This window comes from Setaria viridis, chromosome 2 (assembly GCF_005286985.2).
Source record: "Setaria viridis chromosome 2, Setaria_viridis_v4.0, whole genome shotgun sequence".
NCBI classification, from domain to species: domain Eukaryota; kingdom Viridiplantae; phylum Streptophyta; class Magnoliopsida; order Poales; family Poaceae; genus Setaria; species Setaria viridis.
In genome coordinates, this window is record NC_048264.2 from 15198870 (window position 1) to 15216736 (window position 17867).

At 45.8% G+C, this 17867-nt stretch overlaps 2 protein-coding genes across 3 annotated transcripts; both read left to right on the plus strand.

Annotated features, from left to right (window-relative positions):
* Positions 1-429: 429 nt before the first annotated feature.
* LOC117846478 (P-loop NTPase domain-containing protein LPA1 homolog) lies at positions 430-4416 on the plus strand. Of its 2 annotated transcripts, none has more exons than XM_034727668.2 (7): positions 430-681; positions 782-1041; positions 1557-1638; positions 2087-2482; positions 2663-3400; positions 3529-3651; positions 3819-4416. In XM_034727668.2, the coding sequence occupies exons 1-7, from the start codon at positions 556-558 to the stop codon at positions 4209-4211; spliced, it is 2118 nt and encodes a 705-aa protein (XP_034583559.1). In that variant the 5' UTR covers positions 430-555; the 3' UTR covers positions 4212-4416. The 2 variants fall into 2 exon arrangements, with proteins under 2 accessions (XP_034583559.1, XP_034583560.1); XM_034727669.2 differs by having other exon boundaries at positions 543-681; positions 787-1041.
* Positions 4417-14528: 10112 nt separating this feature from the next.
* Positions 14529-16873, plus strand: LOC117843230 (uncharacterized). Its single transcript, XM_034723800.2, has 3 exons — positions 14529-14929; positions 15066-15195; positions 15348-16873. The coding sequence occupies exons 1-3, from the start codon at positions 14794-14796 to the stop codon at positions 16045-16047; spliced, it is 966 nt and encodes a 321-aa protein (XP_034579691.1). The 5' UTR covers positions 14529-14793; the 3' UTR covers positions 16048-16873.
* Positions 16874-17867: the final 994 nt, after the last annotated feature.

A 17867-nucleotide genomic window follows, 5' to 3' on the forward strand; every position in this document is an offset into this window, starting at 1 on the left:
CAAAAAACTAGCCCCAAAAAGATTCAATTCTTGCCACATCATCCATGGGTGGGGTCAAAACTTGTTTTTTTTCTGTGAACAGTAACTGCGGGATTTCTTTTTTCTCAGCCTTTTTTTCGGCGGGTTTTGGGAGCATGGAGCGGAGGGAAAATTTAGCTCTAGATGGTGTATGTATTGGGCATGCAGAAAAATTGGAACTTAATTACCAACTGTTGGAGTGTTGTTTTTCCCAAAATTAATTATTGGAACCATATATTAGGTATTTTTGAAGATGCTGACGAATACTCTAATTAGTCTTTTTATTACTGTAAGTACTAGAGAGCAGTAGAGAAAGGTGAGGCCAAATTGGATTTGTAGTATAACCTCGAACTGCCGTGTCGTGTCGGGCCCGGCAGGAAAAAGGCCCAAATCGAGTAGCCAAGCTGACCCACCGAATCAGAATTCAGAACCAAACCGACCGACCCAGGGGACCAGAACAAGGAGAGAAGGGAAAGGGGGAACCACCGGACCGGGCCGCCACCTTCCCTTCCGCCGGCGACCTCCAGCCACCGCGCCATGGCGGCGGCGAAGCTGCTCTACATTGTGGTGGTGGACGACAACGGCTCCTCCTTCCGCTACACGCGCTCCCTCATCCACAGCACCCTCCAGCTCATGGGATGCAAGCCGCGCCACGCGTTCGAGGTCCGTCCGCCTCCTCGCCTTCGCGGTTGATCCCTCCTGGCCTCCGATCTCTCGATTGCTTTGTCTGATTCGATCCTCCGTTACCCACTTTCTCTTGTAGATCAGCCGCAGGGTGTTCGATGTCATCCGGGGCGACGGCAACGACGAAATGGCCGCCTCCGCCTCCACCCGGGTGCAGAGGTACGAGGTCGCCGAAGCCACCCCCACCACAAGCCCCCGCCAGTTCCAGTTTGAGCTCTACAAGCGCCGCACCACCGTCCTCCTCCCCAGGGACCTCTTCCTTGACCTCATCTGCGACGCCCTTGCCCTCTACAAGTACGTCGCCCCCAACCAGCGAGCCGATCTCATGCTCGCCTGCAGGTCCGTCCGCCTCCCTCTCTTACACTCTCGCCCTCCCCTCCCTTCCGCTACTTCAATTTAACCGCATCCTTTCCCTTCTGTTTCTAGTTGCTTACAAAAAAGAACACCCCCCCCCCCCCCCCCCCCCCACCCCCTGTGAAACGTTCAGCGGCTCATGTGTAACCGGATCTACGAATGCTATGCTCTTGACAGATAGTTCCAAACACAGCACGGTAGAATGGTGATTTGATTTGTTAGCATTAGTAGTATATTAATCTTGGTTTCCTGGATGAGAGAGCTTACGGTATAACATGCTCAAATTTGAGAGTGATTAGTGTGCAAAGTATGTCTGGCTTATTGGACGAGAGCTCAGAATGTGTCACTGCAATTGCTTGGAGCTAGCACCCATAACTGTTTCTGACTGACAAGCATTCTAGTGCCGCCGCATTGATCTTATATATTTCAAAGGAAAACCTTTAAAGGTGCTCATTTCATGTCCTCCCCCCTGTCACTTATAATCCTTCATCTTGCCTTAGGATTCGGGAACGAAAGGAATCTGTCACAGTTCTTCTTTGCGGAACTAGTGGTTGCGGCAAGTCTACACTTTCGACGCTGCTGGTAAGAATTTTTGTTCATCATTTTCCTTTCCTCCTTACTTTCTTGTATGCCTTTTTGCTCCTTTCCCTCTCTTCCATTAGGACATGTCATATCTTCTATCAGCACCTGTCTTAGACCTACTGTTCTGAGGACTGTTAGCGTCAGAATATAATGATTGACTTGAATATGCAATGAACTACAATTGGATCACTAGTTCATGGAAGTCTGTCAATGCCACCAGGATAACAGTGACCCCTCCCTTGTCTTGCTTGATTTGGATAGCTTAATAGAAGCTTCTTCTACATCAGTTTTCTTTTTTCCTGAATCCTGCTCTATAGCTGGTATTGAAAACACCTAGACATAGTAAATCATCTTCTTTCCAAAACTAGATTATGTTCACTGCACTAATGCGGCAAAGCTTACTTTTCCCCCTGATTTCCTCCTTACAGAGATGTTAATGTATCAACAGGGAAGCAGGTTAGGAATCACAACTGTAGTTTCCACAGATTCAATACGTCACATGATGCGGAGCTTTGTTGAAGAGAAAGAAAACCCTCTTCTCTGGGCATCAACTTATCATGCTGGTGAATGTCTTGACCCAGTAGCAGTTGCTGAAGCAAAAGCTAGAAGGAAAGCTAAAAAGGGCTCAGGCGTGTCAAGCAGCTCAAATATTGATTACGAGAAAAGTGGGGCTCTAACTGAAAAAGTTGATGGGAAAGCAATTGGGAAGAAGCAAATGGCCATAGAAGGTTATAAAGCACAGAGTGAGATGGTGATTGACAGTTTGGATCGGTTAATTACTGCATGGGAAGATAGGAAAGAATCAGTTGTTGTTGAGGGTGTTCACTTAAGCCTTAATTTTGTGGTATGTGCTTGCTGAAAAAACTATTCTTTTGCTGACTTCTTTCCTTTCATTCTTGTTGTTGATTTGTATTAGCTCATATCAAACCTACTATATCACATCTATGCTGCTATTAAAGGTGGAACTGTCAAGTTCATGATCGGCATGGCCAGTTTATTCCTCATTTCCTTTTAATTGTTTCAGATGGGTCTAATGAGGAAACATCCTTCGATTATACCTTTTATGATCTACATATCCAATGAGGGTAAGCACACAGAGAGGTTTGCTGTACGTGCAAAGTACATGACACTTGACCCAACGAAAAATAAGTATGTTAAATACATCAGCAACATTAGAACTATCCAGGAGTACCTCTGCAGTCGAGCTGACAAGTACCTTGTTCCCAAGGTAAATAACACTAATGTTGATCGGAGTGTTGCTTCGATCCATGCCACTGTCTTTAGCTGCCTCCGGAAGCGAGCTAATGGAGATCAGTTATATGACCCTGATACAAATACCGTGGCTCTAGTAAATGAAGAGTACAAAAACCAGTGCGTGGCTAACTCCATGAGTTCCAAGGGGATGTTTAAATTGATTCAACGGCTTGGGTCCTCAAGAAAGCTCATGGCCATCATTAACGTCGATGGATCTGTATCCAAGGCTTGGCCAGTTGAGTCCAGTGGTGATGGAAAATGCAGTTCTGACAACAGTACTCAGAAATCTGTAGGGAATCCAATTTATGGACCTTTAAACATTGGAAGAGCAGAGTCAGTCAATCTGCAGTTTGGCACCTTTGGGATAAGTGCGTGGCCTACTGATACAGGCTGTACAAGTCAAGCTGGAAATGCCGATGAATCATGGACCAATGCTACTGAAGGTAGTAGCAGACATGTTCCATCTTCATCTGGTTCTCCTAAGAAGTCCGATGGGCACTGTAAAGAGGTACTAACTACTGCTTGTACCATGGTTGTGTTGATTTGTCTTATTTTTGTGATTACTGATCTTCCATTGAAGAGAAAGGCAACGCTAGTGTTTAATTTTGAAATTATATTTATACCTTTTGGCGCTAGATCAAAGAGTCGTCAGCAGCATCTGGCAGCGATGAAGAAGAGGAAGAAGAAGCTGATGTTCAGCCTAATTCAGGGAGCGACGAGGATCTCAGTGAAGTAGACAACAGGGAGATCCATGAGGAGGTGAGACAAAGCAGCCTATATATCGCCTTTATTTGGATTGTTACAGCCTTTTTGTTTGTTGATCCTCTTAAATAGTAGGTAAAGGACCCCTGTAGTTGCTTCACAGCACTGTGCACTCTGTGCTCTGGCTCCCATTATAAGCATATTTGTGGATGTTTGCATCGCAGATGGAAGGGTCTGTTGATGAGGATTGCAACAGGTCTGATGAGGAGTATGATGACCTGGCGATGGGAGACAGCATGGAGAATGGCTATTTAACTGATGATGGCATGTTTTATAGTGGTTTAAGCAAATCATCGAACGGCAGGTTCTTGGATGGCAATCAACGAAGCCACAGCACGCCAAGGAAACACCAAGCGAAACTTGATGCAGGTGTTCCAGAGACTGCACGCTCTACTTCTTCAGCACTCCCTACTGGCACAAGCAGCAAGCGGCATGCCGCTAGGAAGTGGAAGCGCTCCCTGAGCGACTCATTCCGTTCACGGCCACGGAGTGCTCCTGACTTGGTGTCGACGTACAAGGGATCACCACCCGTGCCTGTGGCTCCTGATGAGAGGTAGCTGATTCTGATCGCCTGGCAGGCTGGTTGCAAAGACGTATTGTCTTTTTTTAGCATAAATCGCAAAGGAAAATATGAAACTATCTGAGGCATTTTGTCGGTTGAGAGTTGTCTTTTGAAGTACGGCATGTTGTGATTTTGTAAATTTGTCACGAGAGAAAGTGGATCGGATTGGTGCAAATTAACGAGTGTGATTGCTTGACTTTTGTTCCCGTCTCTTTTACCTGCCGGGGTGGTGTGATTGGTGCTATATCATGTTATTTCGTAGGGTGTGGGTGGTTATTTTATATAGTTTTTTTTTCTTTGAACTCATATTTTCTTTGTTAAACAAAATGAAACAGAGAGTACTTCACATGTGTAGAACCCATGCACATCGAGTGATCTGCTTTGTAGTATTATTGTTGAGTTATACAGAATTAATAAGGAGATCCATTGAACAAGAAGTGCACAATACAACTAGGATAAACTTGTTTCCTTGACACTAGTTTTGTGTCTATTGTCATAGGCATACATTATGCAATAATCAATTGTTTGATGAACTATATCAAGGCACCATGCGTGGGAAGGATTGTATCGCTTTTCTATTCATGTAAGACGATAATTTTAAAGGAAATGATAAAGTAATAATGTATTGGGAATAGTCCGTAAAAAATCGCATATAAGTATTTAAATGAGTACCTACAATGTGATACGTTTGAACTTCTAGATATATGGAAAGTATGAAAATAACAATCAATTTGGTAGAACAAAATGACGGAGGTGGAAAGGCCATCAAGTTGGTCCTTGCGACAAGCTCTGTGGTTTTGAAGGTTTCTAAGGCCTGCGTGCAGCCTGCTGATTCCTGCCCAGCAAGTGGACGGCACCTCATCAGCAGTATCCGCAGAGGAGAGCATGCAACAAGAGACAGGCGCTTTAGAATTTTTGGGAGCGCGCCAGCAATGGGTTGCTAACGTTAGGATTTCCTTTTTAAGTAATTAGGCTAAAACGGATCATTGCCGACTCTTCTGGGGGAATGGGAGATGCCTAAGCTTGGTCTGTTTCAGACTTGAGACAGAGTGTGATAATCCATTGCTTCATCGTTCAATGTAACTATCGTTGCGTCGTCGAAGTCGGCATGGACCTTGTTGACGCAAGAAAACATGGCGTGTGGGTCCCATCCACGTCATCAGGTGCCCTGTGCCCATGCCCCAGGCGGCGCGCCATGCAATGCAGCCAGCCCCCCGGCAGCTTTTGGCAGCGGAGCGGAGCACAACACGCACCGGCCAACTCACCTTGCCTCCACTCCATAACAGTGGATTAACGATTTGATTAATCGGTGCCGGTTGTACGAATCACCACCATCACATATATAATCAGTATATTCAGCTCGTCTGATCACTCACTCTCGTGACCTCGTCGCATCCTAATTATATTGGCATCCTGCATGCTTTCAGCAGCAGCTATATAACTGCTCATCATGTCTAGTAATAACATCATATATATATATATATAGACACACACATCATAACTATTATAATGTAAATCAATTATGGTATAACCATAACTAGTCCTCGGACACCATGACAACCTCTCGTCCTAATTTATCGTCTCAAATCAGTAGATATAAATTTACTATGGAGTAGATACGATAACTCGAATGGTTTGAGATGATAAATTAGGACAAAAGGTTAAACCAGTAGATATATAGATCACATCGCCGCTTCACCCACCACCATTGCCATCGTTCACCTCTCTTCCTCTCTCACCTCTCTTCCTCTAGTTCATGATATGAGGATCATGGAGCAATAACGACAGTCGGTGTATGCGGGCGTGGCATCATCAAGATTCACATCATCGGTCGATCTACACCACTGATTTGGTGGTCTTTGGAGTTTGGAGAGGAGATGCATGAGAATCTTGATGATGCTGCATCCGCAGACAAGTGCCTACTATCACCTCGGTCGGTCTGCTGCTTCTTCTCATTTGTCTATCGATCCTTAAAGTCAAGGTGAGAGAGATTGATCAATTTATTTCCTCTCACTTCTGCTGTCTTCACTGCGGGTCTACAAGTTAAGTTAATAGCAATTTTGGTGTTATATCTAATGATGCTCATTTCATTTTACCAAACTAATTGATTAAATAAATATTGTTGGTCAAACTTTGAGTAAAAAATCATATAGTATATATTTAAGAACGGAGATAGTATAAATTACCTCTACTTCAGGTGGGTCAGAAGTATCTAAAGAAGTATTCTGATGTTTGCTTCCCTTACCGTCTGTATTTTGAAATAAATATGACGGGTATTCATTATTCAAAGAACTGTTTTTAAGTACAGTTTATCTTATTGCCGTTCATGGAAGCCAAGCAGACTCGCTCGAGGGTAGCCGACTTGCTGAGAAGACGCAACCACAAGGACACGGGGTTTTGACCCCGTAGGAGCAAAGCGTCCTCGCCACTGATCGAGAAAGGGAAATCTTCAAAGCATTGAAGCGATGTACCTTTGAGCATGCTTGGGCCTCTGAACTGATGTTGCTCATAAGAACCGGTTTCCTCAGTGACTTTGAAGAAGCTTTCCTCTCGGTTGGTTGGGAGAATTTCTGGCAAATGGAGTAAGGTCCAAATTTTCAAAATTTCTAACTCTCGAATTTGTTTGCACCTGACCATAGATGAGTCCAAGTTTGACATCCTCTTCTTTAATGAAGAATTTCAATGCTCCTTGAATGATCTTACTGCTTGATGAGGGATTCATTCCATCCTAAATGCTCCTAAATGGGCCCGAATCACGACAGATGGTGGGCTGCCAGACGGCCCCACACTGTGGCATTAGCGGCTAAGATGGGCCCTAGTAGCACAAGCAGTAGCTTCTGTGGTGCAGTGGAGTGTGCAGGAGTGGAATAAGAATTTAAGTGGCCGGACATGTCATTACACTTACGCAGTAACTTTTGTCAAAGAAAAAAATTTACCATAAGAATCAAGCCCAGATTCAGCTAGTAGCTCGCATTAGAAAGCCTCATTTGATTTGTATATATGTACGTACGTCCTAACTAGTACCAACAACACCGACCAGCGGTACTGTAACGTACGTTCTCTCGTACAAATATGCGGCATAAATATATGAACAAGAAAACGTACTTATTATCAGGCTCGCTCGTAGAGTAGGCCGTTAAGGATTATAATCTACCGGATTATAAAATATCATTTAGGATCATAATCTAGATCATGAGGGTGTTTGGGGGGACTAAAGTAGAGCTAAAATTTTAGTTAAATTTTAGCCGCCTGCTCCAAATAGGAGAGCTAAAATAGGAGGGTTAAACTTTAGCCTCCCAAATCCTTTAGCCCCTCCAAGGGATGCTCAAATGGGTTAAAGAGCCTAAAAGTGTTCCCCGCTACCCTTTATTCCCCCGTTGCCTCCCTCCCTGCACTCTTCTCTCTCCTCCCCCACAACACCCCGCCGCCCTTCGGCCGGCCCCGCCACCTCCGCCCGCCCCTGCGGCCTCCGCCGGCCCCACCGCCGTGCTCGCCGCCACAGGGGAGGGTCTGGATCTGGCGTACCTTCATTTCCCGGTGGCCGTGGCGACAGTCGGGGACCTCGCTGCGCGACCTCTGGGGCACGCCACGGAGCTCGTGAAGCGGGCCAAGGGGGAGGTAGGCGCCGAGTACATGCGTTCGGTGGCGGACCTGATGGTGCTACGCGGAAGTGATTCACCTCACCGGAAGCGCGCGCATGGACCGCATCGTCGGCGGCAAGTTCAAGCTTACCCGGAAGGGGAAAAGAGGTGGTTTTCGATTCCGATGATGGTGGTGCTCGACGACGGCGACGGGTAGGAAGAAGTTGAGAGGGAAGAATTAGAGGAGGGGTAGAGGAGAGGAGAGGAGAGAAAGTAGGGGTAAATGGGTCTTTTGTCAATACAGGTGCTAAAGTTTAGCCCCTCATCCAAATACTCGAATGGGATAAAGTTTAGCACTCCATTTGAGGGGGTTAAAGTTTAACCCCGGGTTAAAATTTAGCCCCTTTCTTCCAAACAAGGCCTATATAATCTAGGAGGAAAATAAACAGGCTGTAAGTACTAGGTACAGTAATGAAGCAGCTGTTGAATTTGTTAATTGCTTGCTGGTAGGGTTGAGCTGAGCTCGAGCGAGCTCATCACCTCAAGTTTGAGCTTGTCAGAGCGTCGAGCGTGGAAGCTCGATGCGAGCCTTACAACCGTCTGAATCTACTGAGCTTGGTTTGTTTCTAATTCGAGCCGATCTTGGTTCACGAGCATTAATTTTATCAATCATAAACTTAATTAATAGTAATTAGACTTGAATTATTATCTCGTTTATAGACTTTGGGTATTAGACAATGCAATTGATCTAAGTACGTACACCTCGCAGAGTCATAGCTGGTAGAAAAGCATAAACTTACTTGAGCCTTTTTTTATCTCAAACTCAAACGGCTCGCGAGCTTTGTATCAAAATTGAGCTTGGTTTATTTAAAATTCGAGCCATCTTGAAACAAGATTAAGACAAGCTGAATACGAGTAGATCACGAGCCTCGAGCTTCATTTAATAACGCGTGCTCCAGATTTCATAGCCTACATCGCGCACATGCTCCGTCCATATAGCAGCAGTACATCAACTGCTGGCTCGTTTCTCCATTTAATAATTAATATATATGAATAACAACTAATTTACTGTCCAATTTCCGATCACCCGATAGTTCTGCTGACCAGATGATTCCTTTCCTTTTACGAGCTCCGTGCATGGTCTTTCTGCGGTCCCTTTCATTTTCATGTTCCGCGCACCTCACGACCCGTCGCATGAAGCGCTAATCACCCATCCACCACCAAGGAAATGTTACCGAAAGTTAATAAATATTTTTAGCAAAAATAAAAAAAAATTAAATGAAAGAATTAAACGTTTGAAGCAAAATCTGGATGCAAAAATTATGAACCAAAAGTTTGAAAACAAAAAGTTTCTGAAAGAAAATCTTGGAAGCAAAAATTTTGAAACAAAACTTACAGAAAGAAAAATCTTGGAAGCAAAAGTTAGGAACAAAAATTTTTAGACAAAAATTTCAACAGGAAAATCTTGATAGCAAAAATTTGAAAAGAAAATGTTTGAATCAAAAATTTGGAAAAAACTTGAAAAATAAAAAAAGGGAGTACAGCCAGCTCGGCGCACTCAGCCGTGGTGCCGCCAAGCTCGTGGTGGGGCCGCCGTTCGCGGGGCAGGCCCTAGCAGGGCTGCTGCTTGGATCGGCCGTGGGGCAGCCGCCGACTTTTTTATTTTTTAACCCTTTTTGCGAAATATTCTCACAAATAGATCCCTGATGGAACTAATTCCAAAAATGGACCCTTAGCTTGGCGCCATCCACGCTGGCGCCAAGCTACAACGTCTCGGCGCCAGCTATCCTGACGCCAAGGTCTTTGCGCAGCTGCTGACGCGGATGCCGACGTGGCGGGGGCTTGGCGCCAGCCATGATGGCGCCAAGCCTTGGCGCCATGGATCTTGGCGCCAAGCTTGGCGCCGTAGATCTTGGCGCCGAGCTATCTACTCCGTACCTCTTCGCGTTTCGAACTAAAGAAGTATAATTATTTCTAGGAGTGTGCAACAAACTAAGTTGTGGTTCAACTGGTTAGGAGGTGGGTTCCTTAGCCTGGAGACCCAAGTTCAAACCCTAGTGTTGAACCTTTTTTTCTACATTTTATTTTTTTTCTCTGTTGTACAGGTAAACAAGTGGTGCAACTTTATTTTACGAAATCTCGTATCCTAGGATAAAGTTTGAAATCTCGTATCCTAGGATAATAAAGTTTGTACATGTCGGGTTACCCTGCCTTCCAAATTAAAAAAATAAAATGTAGAAAAAAAGTTCAACAATGGGGTTTGAACTCAGGTCTCCAGGCTAAGGAACCCACCTCCTAACTAGTTGAACCACAGTTTAGTTCATTGCACACTCCTCGGAATAATTATACTTATTTAGTTCGAAACGCGAAGAGGTACGGCGTAGATAGCTCGGCGCCAAGATCTACGCCGCCAAGCTTGGCGCCAAGATCCATGGCGCCAAGGCTTGGCGCCATCATGGCTGGCGCTAAGCCCCCGCCACGTCGGCATCCGCGTCAGCAGCTGTGCAAAGACCTTGGCGCCAGGATGGCTGGCGCCGAGACGTTGTAGCTTGGCGCCAGCGTGGATGGCGCCAAGCTAAGGTTCCATTTTTAGAATTGGTTCCGCCAGGAGTCTATTTGTGAGAATCTTTCAAAAAAGAGCTAAAAAATAAAAAAGTCGGGGGGCAGCCGTCCTCGCCTGCGGGGCTGTCGCATGCATCGCTCGTGGGGTGCTCGTGCTCCCCAGCGGGGCTGCCGCTCGAATCGCCCGCGAGGCGGCTGCCCTCCACTGCCACACACGTCGTTTGCGAGGCAGCCGCAAGCCGTCTCCGAGCCGTCGAGCTCCGTGCACGTCAGCTTAGATCTAGAAGAAGTGCGAAGGAAAATGGTTTGAAAAAAGAGAAGGGAAAAGGTCGGGTAGACACAGGCTGGTATATGCTATCGTGTGCGGGCCTTCATCGACCGCTCGCTCGAAAGGTTACAGGCGATGGTAAATTAGCATTGGGTCTCGATCGCTCTATTAATTTATCCTTAATACTCCCTTCGTTCTAAATTGTAGCCACTTCACTACCGAAAAACATCTCATACAAATTAGGAAAAAATATACGCATGAAGAGGAAACTAGTTAGATTTAGAGTAAAATCCACGGCCGGTCCTTAAACGAGTAGCGATGTGTCGTCCCGATCCCCAAACTCGCAAGATGCGTAATCAGTCCCCAAACTTGATAATTGTACCATATGAGTCCCTAAATCTTTATGATTTGAGTTAAATTGCATATGTGGCATGCCGACTATGCTATGACTTAAATCCAGCATATAGGGCCCACGTGTCATCTCCATCTCTCCTCCCTGCTTTTTTTCCCCACCGACCAAGCAACAGCAGCTGCATTTTCTTTTTCTTCCCCGAGCTGCATACCAGCGCCCATGATTTCAGCACGCCATCTCCTTCTCTTTGTTCCTTCTCCACTGAAGCAACCAATAACAGCTCTCCTTTTCTATTGTTCTTCTCCATGAACTAAGAAGCAAACCATCAGCTCCCTTCCTCTGCGCTCGAGTAGAGCGTCACAATTTGCGCAACTCACCTCCACGCAAGCAAGAACCACCCACCAGCAGAGCCCCAATCCCAAGCCCAGAGTTAGTATTGCTGTCACCATGCGAGCGTCCGCACCTTCAAGGCATCTCCTTCGAGCCGTCGCACCACCAAACACGCCACTGGCTGGAGCCTCCGCCATGGCTGCGTTGCTACGCGTTGTTCTAGGCTGCAGCCGAACCATCATAAATGACGTAACATAGATGCCGATTGTCGAGCTCCAATCCTTCACTTCCTCATCGACGACATGCTCAACCATATGCTGGTGTGGTAGGTGGCGCTTGTGGAGTCGAGGTACGCAGCAGAGGGCGAGGAGAGGACCTCCGCCGAATGCTTTTTTTTCCTTTGTCGGTGGTGATTGGATCCGAGGAAAAAGGAAAAATTCAGCGTGAGTGGATCGACCATGCATGGGAGGGGATGGCCGGAGCTTTTTATCATATTGTTAATGTTAATTGATGGATAAGTACCTTTAGCTTGTAGTACGAAACGTACTATTAACCCCTTAGCTTGTTGCGTAAAATTAATCTGTCCTGGCATTTACGTTTTCTTCTGTGTTAAACGTCACGAGTTATTATTACATTTACGTACCAACCAAGCGCACTCTCATGTACTTAGATACGTACGTGTCACGTACATGGTACTCATGTTAGCGGCAATAATGTATTTATATTTACGTAGAGTAGCTCAAGGGAACCGCTCACAACAATAAGTTTGTTGAATGTGTTTTAAATTTGGACGGGCCGTATTAAAATTTCCATAGGAAAGAGGAAAAATCTAGCTTGCTTTGAATTCATAATCGGTATATTTAATTTACATCCCAAAATGTTGTATAGTATCTCAAAATGTTGAACCATCCCTTGCCGCATAACTCGACGATGGTCAGCTGCGGGCGGCCAGATCCGGCAGCCTTGACGCCACATCCGGCCGCAGCCGAAGTTGGAGCTGCTCCTGTGCTGCGCCTGCCCTCGACGCTGCGCGCTGCACGGCCGCTGCATCGTCGCCGCGCTGCATCCGCACTCCAACGCCAACCCCAGGCGCGCTCTTGCCGGTCGCGACTCGCTGCGGCACACCCCGGCGCCGACGGCAACAAGCACCCCCAACCGTCGCACCTTGTTCAAGCCGCCGCAGATCCAAGACTCTCCGGGGGTGCCTCCGCCGGATCCGGCGCTGTTGGCCATGGATCCGAGCAGCCCCGTCCACGCCGGCTGCCCGAGCTACCGGAATCTGAGCCACCACGAAACCACAAATGGCAGAAGAAGATGACCCCGCTCTAAAGAGGCCCCACTGCCGCCATCCCGGTGGCTGCACGGGCTTCCGGCGAGCCACTCCGGCGGCGACAAGGGAGAAGAACGGCGGATTGGGAGGGCCTCGCGGGCAGCAGCGCTGGGCTCCGCCCGTGTCGCCCCGATGGGAGCGACGCGGGGGCTCTGGTTCTTTTTTCCCGAGAGTTCCATCATGTTGGAGACTACCTCTGATCGTGTAGCTCAGCATTGACCACCATATTTCCAACTTTCACCATATCCAGTTAGTATCAAATCATAAACATGCAAAACAATATATATTTAAATAACATGCTCTCATCCAATCCCAAAAACCTCAAACCATTTCAGCACAGTGGCAATAATCACTCAAGCATAGCACACCTCGATCATATGGTTCCTCAGTAAACAATCTGCCCATACACTTCGGTATATATATGCTCGCAACCTATAGCGTACAATTACACATAAGCCCGTATAAAAATTCAAGAAACGTCCTCTATGTAGTTATAATAGTTCAAGCTATGATTTATTATTTTATTTCTAAATATAGCATGAAAACTAAGGCACTGTTTATTTGGGATTATAATCCATCTAGATTATATAAGTTGGATTGTGGATCATGGGTATTATGGTAAAATATCATTTTGGAACCACATATAATCTGAAATAAGCTATGTGGTCCCCTGATAATCTTTTACCCTCCTACCCTTGGACCATAATCCAGCTTATATAATCTAGGAGGGAAACAAACAGGCCATAATGCGGTAACAGTATGTAGTTGGTTAAGTGCTGGTGATGCCCCCAAATATTTAAAATTAAACTATTGATGGAAATTAATTAATGAGCTAGAAAGGATCACAAATGTCGGAGAATAGCTGGTATTAAGGTGTCTCTTAATATAATTCATTTGCATACAGTACTAAGGCTCCCTTTGGCAGGGCTTCCCAAACGGCTTCCGGCGAAGCCCTAACAAAGGGGCGTGAGCAAAATAGCTCCGCGATGGAAGCCCCACGTTTCCCGCTCTCTGGAGCGAATCGATGGAGATGAAGCCAAAAAAATTAGCTCCCCGCGGCTCCATCTCATCCATAGGGCCAAAGTCCTTGGTTTGCCCCCTCCATGGTGGGGTTGGAGGATGTCGGCGGTACGGGGAAGCAGGCGACGTGGAGGGCACCGATGGCATAGGGGATGAGGCGAGGTCAGAGGGCATCAGCAGCGCGAGGGAGGAGGCGGGCTGGGAGGGTGTCGCCGGCGTGGGGGAGCAGGTGGGTGTCGTCGGCATGGGAAGGAGGCGCGCCGTAGGGTGTCGCCAACATGGGGGATGAGGAGAGGCTGGAGGGCGCCGGCGACCGGGGGGATGAGGTGGGCTCGGAGGGTGCCGCCGCCGGCTGGAGGGCACCATCAGCGTGAGGGAGCATGCGAGGTAGGGGTGACGGGTGGCGGTGTCTCGGGAGGCAAATGGATAAGAAAGAGAGGAGGGGAAGGAATGATAGGAAAAAAAGAGAAAAGGAAAAGGAAAAAAGAAAGGGTATTATAGATATTTTACCTCTTTTTGCCTATCTTTAGGAGAAGCCATTTTGGCACATGTTTTTCTAACCAGATAAGTCGAAGCGAAAAAAATTACTCCACCAGAGGAGCCACAGCCGGAGCCTTTTCACAGCCATAGCCCTGCTGCCAAAGCAGTGCTCAATAATCTTCTGTGCCAATATCTCACTTCCTGCATCTATCAATATTCCTTTTTTATGTGTAATGTGGATTGCTGAGTATTATGGTCTTAATAACCTAGCAGCTGCTTAATTAGCTGCTACCAGTACTGTAGTAATGATACGTCACACGTACAGGCGTTTATGGTCTTTTTAGACGACATGGGCAGAGAGTGCAATCCATATGAGTACTGATTGATGATATACAAATCATATCAGCAATAATGCCAAATTGCTCATATGCGAACTGAAGGAGAGATGAGATCAGATGGGACTGAGAGAGATTGAAAAGCTCGCATGAGTACCATCTCTGTCACTGTCAATAAAGAGTCTGAGCGAGGCAGAACAGCCAGCAGGCAATCTCAAAGGAAGGATCGAGCTGAGTGTAGTAGTTAAGCTCTTGCTAGCTAGTGCAGGAAGATCAAGAAGAAGCCTGCAGCGCCATACGAGGAGAGAGACCGTCGGACATGGGGAGGGCTCCATGCTGCGACAAGGCGACTGTGAAGAAAGGGCCCTGGTCACCTGAGGAGGACATCAAGCTCAAGGAGTACATCCACAAGCATGGCACCGGCGGCAACTGGATTGCTCTCCCTCACAAAGCTGGTAACCAACAAGTTCACCATTCAGCAGAGTAGCATGCATGCGCTTCATGCTTGCTTGCTTTTAGTCTCGATCACGATCAGCAACAACTATTATCTGAGGCAACATGTAATAACTAATTAAGCAAATTGCATTGCAGGGCTGAAGAGGTGCGGCAAGAGCTGCAGGCTGCGGTGGCTCAACTATCTGAGGCCAAACATAAAGCATGGTGACTTCTCTGATGACGAGGATAGGATCATCTGCAACCTCTTCGCTACCATAGGCAGCAGGTAGTACGTGCGTAGTTTTAAATTATATAAACTGTGTGTTTATTGATCAATCATTCTATACAAATAGCAAAACATGAGATATTTCTTCGTGTATGGGTGCCGTGAATGAGCATTTATATATATATTGCACGAAACGATGATAATTCATGCAGGTGGTCGATCATCGCAGCACAGCTCCCTGGGAGGACGGACAACGACATCAAGAACTACTGGAACACCAAGCTCAAGAAGAAGCTCATGCATGGCGTTCAGCCTTACACCACCCACATGCACAACCATTGCAGCTCCATGAAGCAGCAGCAGCTCTTGTTCCTCACCGCGTCAGCACCAGCAGCGCCGCCAGAAGCTGCCTGTCCCTTGTCTCTCCAGCACCTCTCGTCCCCTCATGATTATTCTCACCACTACATCAGCAGCTACGGCTCCAGCAACAGCTCGACGTCCCTCCTCTCCGCCGCCGCAGCCGCCGGCAGCCACGGCGGCCTCCTCAACGGCGAGCATCAGACGATGAGCACGTCATGTTTGGACAGTGACGGCGGCCTTGGCCTGTACTTTGACGAGCTCTGCGCCACCGTCACCACCAGCAGCGGCGTCCATGGGCAGGGGCTTGGCATGGAGAGCTTCATCTTGGGCGGCTTCCAGTTGCAGGAGGACCATCACAAGGCAATGCTGGTCGCCGGCGCCGGCGCCGGCGCCGCTAACCAGCTGAATCAACAGTACAGCGCCGCCACCTCCGGCTGCTACGACGACGAGGCGAAGCCGTTGGTTAGTGTGACGGGCGGCGGCGATGGTGCCGGTGGTACAAGTAGCAGCTTCTTCTATGGCAGCAGCTACAGCAACGACGACGAGAGCTAGCTAGTGCAGCTGGAGCACAACAAGGGCGAGGCTACTGGTTACTCCCTCCGTTCTAAATTACTATTTATTTTAATTTTTCTAGATACATGATTTTTGCTACGTATCTAGACATACCATATATCTAGGTACATAGTAAAAGTTATGAATCTAAAAAAATAAAATAAATAGTAATTTAAAATGGGAGGAGTATATTAATTTATCACAGTGATCATAAGCCACGTACTGTACGTACGCTACCGTACCATATAGCAGGATGAGCTAGCTAGCTAGCTACTCCATGTGACTTAGTACCTAGCAGTATATGTTAATGTGATTACGTACAATTAATTACATGTATTAGTGACTAGTTATCGTAACGATCATGTATGTGATTTGGTTTTGTTAGCAAGCGGGTGTCAGTTATGGATAAAAGGGCCCAAAATGATTGGACAGTATATTTGCTGGGCTTCGGTACAAGCCCCTAACTTGTTTCGGGGTCAAAAGCCATATAAGTTCATGGGCTATTTGTTGAGTATGGAAGGCCCATAAAAAATTCATGGGCTATTTGTTGTTCAGACCACTCAAATATCGAGCTTCTATCTCATCACTTGAGTCTCTCCTTTCCCATCTTTTTGTGAGCCGGTATATTTGGGAATAAACTAGTCTATCATCTCGTGTTCATACATGGGCTAGTATTTTTAAGAATATATTTGTTAGGAGTTTCGGGATTTGTTCAAAATAGCTACTAACTGGATTTCTAATAATGGGATTAATTAAATGTGGGGTATTGCTAATCATAATTCACCCCCTGAAAAATCTTTTGTTCATTTTCTAATACTTATATAGGTGTTTTCTTAACTTTATTTGTCTGTGATCGTATTACTCCATATGCTTTTCCATCTTCATTAATAATTTTTCCTTTTGTACTGTAACTTCTTTTATGTTTGACATGTGTTTGGTTAAAATCTTGAGGTCTCTAAAATCTTTGCTTGAGCCATCTATTTGACATTAAAATAGTTAAACAGATATGCACATCGGTTCTTGTTGACCTTGAGTTAGTTTTTGTATATCACAATGGCAGGAGTGGTAATCTAGAAGTGAATGTATAAGGCTTAGGATTTGTGTATAATAACACATAGGTAATTTATATGCAAATTTATGGGTTATAATAGATTGTTTTAAATAATGACGAAGGTACGTGAGTAGATGAAGGCTAGGAATTATTTTAGACTATTTTTATAGTTTCATAGGTGAATAAAATTTAGAAAATAATATATACAATGATTATTAAAGTATAACAAATAATTAATGGCCATATATGTCTTCTTTTATTTTTGTGACGATTTGTAATACGATTGTGAGGATGGATATTGAGACTTCAAGCAAAGTCTCCAATTAGTAAGATTTCAATATAGTTTCTTTGATGCTGGTTTGGAATAAAAATCTGAAATGGCACGGTCCGTTTTATTAATAAAGAGAGGGTTTATTGGAAATCTCTATACTGATTCCTTATTTTGACATCCATTTCTTCCGTAATACTCCCTCCGTTTCAAATTATAGATCGTTTTAATTTTTTTAGATTCAGATCTAGATACATTATATGAATCTAGAAAAATCAAAATGACCTATAATTTGAAACGGAGGAAACGGTAGTTTAATGTGACCAGCTGATTTATAATTTGAAACGGAGGAAACGGTAGTTTAATGTGACCAGCCGATTCCTCAAGAGCTTAGAATTTCTAAAGCGGTGCCAATTGTCATCCGGTGACAAGGGCTCGGGAAGTAGATTATTGAGGATGCCAATTCATGGTGCGCACTGCGCCGGCACATGTCTTGAGCTG

Coding starts and splice junctions, on each gene's coding strand:
- LOC117846478 (XM_034727668.2), top strand. CDS start 556: ATGGCGGCGGCGAAGCTGCTCTACATTGTGGTGGTGGACGACAACGGC. Junction 2,483..2,662: donor ACTTAAGCCTTAATTTTGTG/GTATGTGCTTGC, acceptor TAATTGTTTCAG/ATGGGTCTAATGAGGAAACA. Junction 3,652..3,818: donor ACAGGGAGATCCATGAGGAG/GTGAGACAAAGC, acceptor TTTGCATCGCAG/ATGGAAGGGTCTGTTGATGA.
- LOC117843230 (XM_034723800.2), top strand. CDS start 14,794: ATGGGGAGGGCTCCATGCTGCGACAAGGCGACTGTGAAGAAAGGGCCC. Junction 14,930..15,065: donor TGCTCTCCCTCACAAAGCTG/GTAACCAACAAG, acceptor ATTGCATTGCAG/GGCTGAAGAGGTGCGGCAAG. Junction 15,196..15,347: donor TTCGCTACCATAGGCAGCAG/GTAGTACGTGCG, acceptor TAATTCATGCAG/GTGGTCGATCATCGCAGCAC.